Source organism: Chanos chanos, chromosome 3 (assembly GCF_902362185.1).
Source record: "Chanos chanos chromosome 3, fChaCha1.1, whole genome shotgun sequence".
NCBI classification, from domain to species: Eukaryota; Metazoa; Chordata; class Actinopteri; order Gonorynchiformes; family Chanidae; genus Chanos; species Chanos chanos.
In genome coordinates this window covers 34232853-34241162 of record NC_044497.1, presented here as the reverse complement: position 1 = coordinate 34241162, position 8310 = coordinate 34232853, and the positions used below count along the sequence as shown (strand labels likewise).

The window sequence follows — 8310 nt, the reverse complement described above, 5'->3', positions numbered from 1 at the left end:
TCAGAGTAGTTGGGAACACAAGGATAATGAAGAGCTAGCAGAGAAGATCAGCATATTTTTTTCAGAGTACTGAATGACTTTGTCTAATTAAACACAGTGAATTGTCTTTTTGAGATGAGCATGTCAACTGCTACTCCCCTTCTTTTCTGTTTTTCAATAATAAATAACTTATACCTTCAGTTAGATAAAAGGACAGCTTTGCAGCAAATGAAAAAATTGCATTTAATGTTTGAATGCTGGAAGTCTGAGTATCATTTACAGTGCAATACAGTAAGCATAATGCATAGTAATCACTCTTCCTGTTCATGGGTGGATGTATGGATGTATGAATGGATTGACTGATTGACTGACTGAGGGGTTTTTATGCAAGTTTTGTCAAAAAGCTTTACAGAAATGTAGGCAACAATACAGCTATGAATGAGAGAGCCTTTGTGTATGTGTGTGTGTGTGTAAAATCAGGTGACTAGTAAGGCCATCGAACACCGAATGGTTTCTACTTAGTCAGTGGAGATGTATGCCCATATGTTGTCTTCAAAGTGTGTGCAGGGTGCGGGAGTCTTCCCGGTAGGAATCATGCGCAATGTTTTTTTTTTTTTTTTTGCATACGTCACAACCTCTTGTGCCAAAGAAAAACTGAGCAGCTAGCTGATCCGCTAGCATTTTCACAGCGGGCTGTGAAAAGACGGCTTTCTTTTGTCTGAAATTAGAGTTTACGTTAATATATCGTTGCCCCGAATCTATGAACAGTTGATGAGTTTTTTTAAACAGCACTAACATAGTCGTATTCTCAACTCGAAGTTTCAAGTTTGACCATCTGTAAGTTGTTATTTAAAACAGAAGTTAGCCAAGTTAACCTAACTTTCTTCGCCAGAAAGTTAGCGTTATCTATCCTAGCTTGTCAGCGACGCCATTAGCTTGCTAGCTATTTTGCTAGCATAGCTGACCAGCTGTATAATACTAGACTAGTTAGGTTAACCTAGCAAGATTCACAAGACGTTGACTTGTAGCCAAGTTGGCTGCAACGAACGTATCTGGACATGTTCTTTCTCTTCAGACCAGCCTGCGTCAATGTTTTATATGCTCGTTGAGAAATAGCAAGTAGTGTCACCTTACTACGTTCTTAGCTGAATAGATTTCTCCTTGAACGCTAACTTAATAGCACGCTGGTGTCTTGCGAGCCTGCTAACTTAATTAGCTAGCCAGGTTAGCTAGCTAATAAGCTAAATGCTTCTAACGAGAATGGACCTTTTGAGCCTCCGATTTATGGATAAAATGAACAACAACATCGGGAGACTACATTACGATGCTGCCCATTACGAAGGTAAGTTGAATGCCTTCAGTTCAGGCGTTAGTTAATTAGCAAAGGCAGATAGTGCAACCGTGATAATATGGCTTGGTAGCTGATGTAAACAAAACCAGTATCGCTAACTTTTCACCAGGACCGCAAATTTCGCTTAGAACCCTGATAATGTTTTGTTTTAGTCTTACTGAATTAACTTAACAAATATTTTGGCACTTTGGTACCCGGGTCTAAAATATTTTGGCAGTATCATTTAAAATCAAGTAGCTGAATTTCCACTGCGTTTGGTGAACTGTTGTCAAAAACAAATTATCCGAGCTTTATCGTAACCTCGGGATTTAAAGGTTTAATACTTATTTGGACACAGAATTTGATCTCTACATTTCGGCCAATAATGGATAATGTTCGACTTAATTTCACTACGTCAAAAATTTTACATGCTTACAATGTCTATATTTTGTCGTTTCTTCTAATATAAACTATTGTTAAGTGGCGACGGATACGGAGTAATGAGTATTGAGCTTGGATGTCTGCGTCTTTTTGTTTATGCATTTTCGTTTATTCAGATGAGTCGGGCCTCTCGGGAGACTCCAGAATACACGGCCTGGCCTCTGCCATGGGCAGCCCCCGGACAGGCCCTCCTCCAATCAGTCCGAGTAAAAGGAAGTACCTGGGAGAACAGGTCGAGGACCGCAACGATTTTGAGAAAGACCCTGTCTCAAAAATGAGTCGTCTCTTTGCTGCACAACTGTAAGTAAATAGAGGTATACTTTTAAATCAGTTTGTAGCTGTTTCATTGGTTCATTTTAAAGACTTTGTATATTGCTTTGTGCAAATGGACATTTCCCCATTACTTTAGGGCTTAGATATAGTAGATTATTTAAGATATTTTTCAAAATTATACATTGCGGGGAAAAAAAACAATATTTAGAGTTTATTTTCAAATGTATGTTCTGGTTTCATAAGGGGACAGTCTTCTAATGGGGACGGTAGGCCGTTACCATGGAGTCACTGCCAAAACTCGTTCCAACATGCTTCCTCTGCCATTAATGGTCTCCATGCCAACCACGTGTATGCCCCTTTGCCTGTATTTGTGATGGATCAGCCTCTTGCATTGACCAAAAACAGCAATGATACTGCAAGGACTTCAGCCCTGTCTGCTGCTAGTGCCACAGAACGTCAGCAGGTAAGGAAAAGCAACAAATTCATACAGACTGAGAGGTCTGTTTTGTGAGTGCTTAAAGAAGTAGATCATATCGACTGGAGCTTAGTTCACAGCGCCTCAAAACTAAGAAATTGTTGTCAAGGCATCATAATACCGTGAAAGATTCCTGTATGTTGCAGATATTGTACATATAAAGTTATATATAGATCTCAAACAATTCTATCAGAATTTTTTTCACTGAACTTGATGCTGCTCTTAGCTCTGTTTTGAATGGACAGAATTGAGTACTCTCTTGTGTTCCCTCAGAATCGCCCATCTGTCATCACCTGTGCTCCTGCAAGCAATCGGACCTGCAACCTCTCAAACTGCCACATGTCCCCCAGTGGCTGTAGCACCAGTAACGCTAACGCCCGGAGCAAGACAAATGGTGAGCTTTAATCTTCTGTCTTTTAACACCCTGTAAGTCTTAAAATTCAGTAATTCATGTTTCATTCCCGTTGGCTTATCTATATCTCGTATTGTTATGTAGCCTGGTGCCAACACAAATAACTCAGCTTATGATGAATTTGACCCTATGTTGGCAAGTTTTGAACTGACCAAAAATAAAATTATTCAAGACAATAAATTTTTGGGAACACTAATATAAATTGACAAAAATTAAGTGTATTTCTGTTGTTGGTATTGTTCTGTATTTTAAGCAGGTTGTTTTAAGTTTTCTCTCTCTCTCTTTCTCGCTCTTTCTTTAGCTAATTCTGTGTGTGATCCTGTGATTGAGGAGCATTTCCGTCGCAGCCTTGGCAAAATCTACCAGGAGCCCGAGCCCATCTCAAACTCTGTGTCCATCACAGGGTCTGTGGATGACCACTTTGCTAAAGCACTAGGGGAAACCTGGCTGCAGATTAAAGCCAAAGGCAGCGGGCCCCGGAGCCCTGAGTCCTCCTCATGATGGAGCGGTTACTGAGTCTGCCACCTAAACAAATAAGGTTTTTTACACTTGCTCCCTCTCCCTGTAAAGCAGTGGTCAACAACACTTCCATTTCTGCCAAACTTGATCTAACTCACTGAGCTGGGAACAATGCAAGTGATGTGTAGTTAATGTTCTTGGTAGGTAGGTAGGTAGGTTGAGTTGAGTGTTGTAAATTTTAGAAACTGAAGAGAGAGACACACACAACGTGATCAAACTATATAGGGTGGGTTTAGAATTTGTCCACTAAAGAATTGGCCTGCTGCTGTTAGCTGTGTCTCTGCCGTTCTTTTCTTCATATCCTTTAATCTCCAGGTCATTTGGATTCATATTCACTCAATATCCTGAAACTTACTTCTGCTCATGACACAAGCCATGGCCAATGTTTGCACTTAATTTTCTCTCTGGACAAAGTTGTCATTTGTCTGTACATTGACAGCACTACCCCATGTATCATTCTGTGATGGAGGAGATTTAAGAAATGTAAAGCGATAGAGGTTGTTTTTGAGTGAACTGTAACACACCCTCTCTGTCATGTTTTCTTGCCTTTTCTGTATTTAACCATCCCAGTAGATCTATTTGAATCTAACATATTTCCAAAGATTTGCTCCTTCACAATTGTTATCTTCCATATATACTGGCCAAGCTGAATTTGTTTGGTTCAGTCAGATTTAAACGTTTTATTTTTTAACAACTGCTTACATGCATGATTCAGATAGCTGGTATCTATTATTGACACTATCTTTATACTATTCACTGTCAGATTTTCCTTTATTTTTGTCAGTAACAGTTTTAGAAATACTTACTGCTGGGACAGTGTACTCAATATATATTTTTATAACGGTATCCACTAGATATATTTGCATCTAGCTTGAAAGTACAGCCTCTGGAAAGGCTCCTACATACAGTTTAACTGGCTTGTCTTTATAGTTTTAGAAGTGGTGCAGGATGCTCTAGCTTTGCGCATGACTGAATAATTTGACCATCTGTAGACTCTCTATCACATTGTTGACTATCCTCATATTTATGCAAATGATGAGGTTTAATATTTATGTATTGATGTGTTTTCTTTTAAACAATGCTGAATGCATCCACATGTATCCTTTTGAATTTTCAGTTGAATTAATCTTGTGCTAAGACAGCATACATTCCTCCCCTTGACAGTCATGCGGAGTTTTCACCTTTTTCCAGAAAGTTAAGACATACTTTTTAATTTTCCGTTTTTTCCATTATATGAAACTTAGATGTATAAATGTTTCTTCTAGAAAAGACACTAGACAAACACTTAGAACACTTAACATTCCAAAACAAACAGTTGGTTAGACTGGTCTCTTGACTAGTAATAGATGATTTCCCTTTGAAAAAGTTATTCTTTTTTATGTATTTTGTGTTCTTTTGAGTACTGGGACTACCACTTGTCATCTATTTTGTATCTACTTAGATTTGTTCTGGTAATGCTTTGGCCTTAAGAAATCTTATCAGATTACCAAAAACGGATGTGATCTTCACTTAAAAGTGTTGTTTGGTATTTTCAGGCCTCAGGCATTGTTCACTGATAAAGGAATGGTTTTTGAAGCTTAAGAGAATGTGATCTTGAGGGGAAAAAATGGAGGCTTGAGATACATTTGAATTGATATGGGGGGAGTGATCGTATAGCTGATCAGATGTGGTGATGTGTTTACCCTGGGCACTCTCATGAGTCTCCTGTCTGTGTATATGATGAGTCAAACCCATAGAGTAGGCTGTAAGGACTATTTTAACTGCAGCTGTCCTTGCACTTGTAAGATTTTAAACAAATTGTAATGGTTCTCCGATCATTCTGGACACCGCTATGGCCATTTCCTTTTTCATATCAGTGGACCCATTCCAGAGATTGATTGATTGTGATTATAACCTTTCTTAACATTTAGGGTTCAGTTCCATCATAGTTAAGTATTATGCACTTAAGAGGGTCCACACAAACATTTACTCTGTCTGTTTCATAGCGGATTATTTTCTGAGCTTCCTCTTGTGTAGGAGTTTGGCCTGTCAAGATGTTAGACTTGAGGCTTACATATTCATACCCACAGTGTGGAGCCTGCCCCCCTCATTTGGCACACGTCTCAACCCTCAGTTTGAGCAGATTCTCCATGTTCTTCACTGCGTCAGATGCTCCAGACAGTTTCTTTTTCTTTCACAGACATGTAAGACCATCATTACGCCGTGCGTAATGAATGTGCAGGGGTTTTTTTTTTTCCATAAGTAATAGATAGTCCATTTATCTAGATATTTAATATGTATTATCCTGTTTGCATGCTTTGTTTTTTTGTTTTTTTTGTTTGTTTTTTTTCCTCACCTAAAAAAAGTTGATCTTTTTTCACGGCCTGTCATAGGTTAATGGAATGCCGAAACAGTTATGTTGGTGCAATGTCCAGATGATGAACACTGAATATGAATATGCGACATGTTTCTGTGTGACAGTTTGACCAAAGTACTCTTCTTTAGAACCACCTGTTTGACATGGGTTGTCCTGCATTGCTATGTAGGGGAGTGATGTTCTAAGTGTATTTAAAATGGCATAGAGACGACAAAGTCTCATTTGAAAGCTACATATATTAAGAAAAGAAAATTGTAATTCTCTATTGTACTATTATTGGCCTTATTTCTCCTTAAAATACTATGTTTTATATTCATTAAACCTGAAAATAAATTAAAATGCGCTAAAACATTACTGTCCCTGAAATGTGCTTTCTTAAAACCTGACTTTTTCTGAAAAACATTGTGTATTTTCCTGGCTTTGGGGGAGAAAAAAGATTAGATTCTGCCCTGACTGTAAATTCAAAACTTGTTTTATGACCATCTCTATTCAGTGAACTGTTTCCTCCCATTTTTTGCTCATCTCTCAGTTTTGAACAAATTCCCTGTGCGCTGACTCACTCTCAACACAAACCTCAGAAACAGTGTATGGTGATTCTCTCAGACTCTTTAATTGGCATTGGGTCACTGATGAATATGTGAGAGCTGTGTTCTGTTTAGGGGTGTGGCAAAATGATAACTTACAGCTGTGGCTCTTGTTTTCCAATGTGAACTAGACTAGTTGACTTTCCCTTGCGTCACTCTGTGGTGATCTTACACACAGTAGATGCTTCCAGAGGGTTGACGTTACTTGTGTAAGTATAGATAAGTGGTTGTAAGAGATGGCATTATTGCTAAAATATCTATTCCATCTCAGCCCATGACCAATATAATATAAGTATATTACAAACTATCTTGTGAAGTGCATTTAGATAATACTGGTTCAAAAACACACATGCTGATTTAGCTGTGGTTTTCTCTGCAACGAACCGATAAATCACAGGCCGAATGACATTTCATCTTATACCAGCATGGGTTTAAGCCTTGGTTTTGATTCATGCAGAGGTGCAGTGTGACACAAAACATCTGGTTTGTGTTATTTTCTCATAGTACGTTTTGTTTCTCCCTCTTTTAATGGCCCCTCTCGTGTTCACATTTGTTTGGAGAAAGTGAGCTCTCAGACTCTCAGAGCGGTTTCCTCTTGTGGCAGCACATATTGAAATACATTTTAGCTCCCCCTTTTCTCTCTTGTTCCATAGAGGTTTTAAGCACAGTTCCATAGAGACACCCACTCAGTTACCATATTCAGAGTCAAAATTCTCATGTCAAAGTAAACTTCAGTCATTTTTCTTGTATCCATGTTACTTTAGGTGTCAGATGCAGTCTCTGTATGTCACTACTAATAAATCATCTGCTAAATGAGTTAATGCCCATTGTGAATTCGATTTAGGGAGGGCATGTCCTGATAATGAACTACAGACATGAAAATAGGCTTTTGACAAATGACATTTTGTGTCTGCTTACATTTAAACTAGTGTTACATCTTCTTGCTGAGAATGAGGGAAATCTCCAAAACTTTAGCCACAGTGCCCCAAACTGACGTCAAAGAGTATAATTGTCCATTTCCAAAGCTCCAAATCAGCCTTTTCTTGACCTAAAAAAAGGGTCACAAAGTAAAGTCCTCAAGTTCCCTCCTCAATAGAGTTGTAATGATTCACTACAAGAACCACCAGGGGGCAATACAAACTCACTTTTCACCCCAAAGACTAGACAAAGAAATTTGCACCATCATTCCTATGCCGTTTGAGAATACTGTCATCAAATTATTAGGGATGTTCAATGCATTCACGAGTCTGCCTAAGCACAACACAATGTTCCTGTGAGGGTTGCAAGATTTTGCTGTATTTATAGTGAAATATAGGGGTGGGACTATAGTTGTTTCGATTATCACTGGACTAACTGAATTCCACAAGCATATTGATTATGAACATATATTCCATACTGACATATTGCCCCTTTTTACACAAATTTTATTTCTGTACATTGCACCATAATAGGTAGAGTTAATCTCTAGACGTTTACTGGTCTCTCATTGGCTTTACAGTAGCTGTACAATAGCTGTAAGGCCTTCCCAGAGCAGAGTGCTCCAGCCATTTTGACTGGAATGACATGCCCAGGAAATGGGCTCTTTGAGAATTGCTGAGAGGGATTTGCTCCATTTTGAGGCTGTAAATGACAGACAGAAAACAGTTGTGTGCTTGGGCATCAGGGTACATGTTCAGCGGATGTGGAAAGAGAGCTGTAAATCAGAGGGACATTTCGGGGTCACGTGAACCTCAGGTCTGGATCACACAAAGCTCTCTGGGACGATGAACATTCCATCTCCTTTTTCCTGTTTGTACTGTCTCCAAACACAGTTCGTTTGTTTGCTTGTTTTTTTAATTCATGTATAGGTTGACTGCAGACGACACAAGAACGACTGGATTGTCTCGCAAACCTCTGGTCAAGAAGTGTGTGTAAGACAATCAATAGCATTAGCCTTCAATA

The 8310-nt window shown here is 38.8% G+C and overlaps 1 protein-coding gene across 1 annotated transcript; it reads left to right on the top strand.

The window, feature by feature from the left end:
* The first annotated feature begins 1224 nt into the window (after positions 1–1224).
* Positions 1225–5643, top strand: vgll4a (vestigial-like family member 4a). The gene is made up of 5 exons (XM_030769753.1): positions 1225–1321; positions 1867–2050; positions 2267–2486; positions 2772–2892; positions 3212–5643. Exons 1-5 carry the CDS (start codon positions 1225–1227, stop codon positions 3409–3411), a joined length of 822 nt encoding a protein of 273 aa, XP_030625613.1. The 3' UTR covers positions 3412–5643.
* The last annotated feature ends 2667 nt before the right edge of the window (positions 5644–8310 follow it).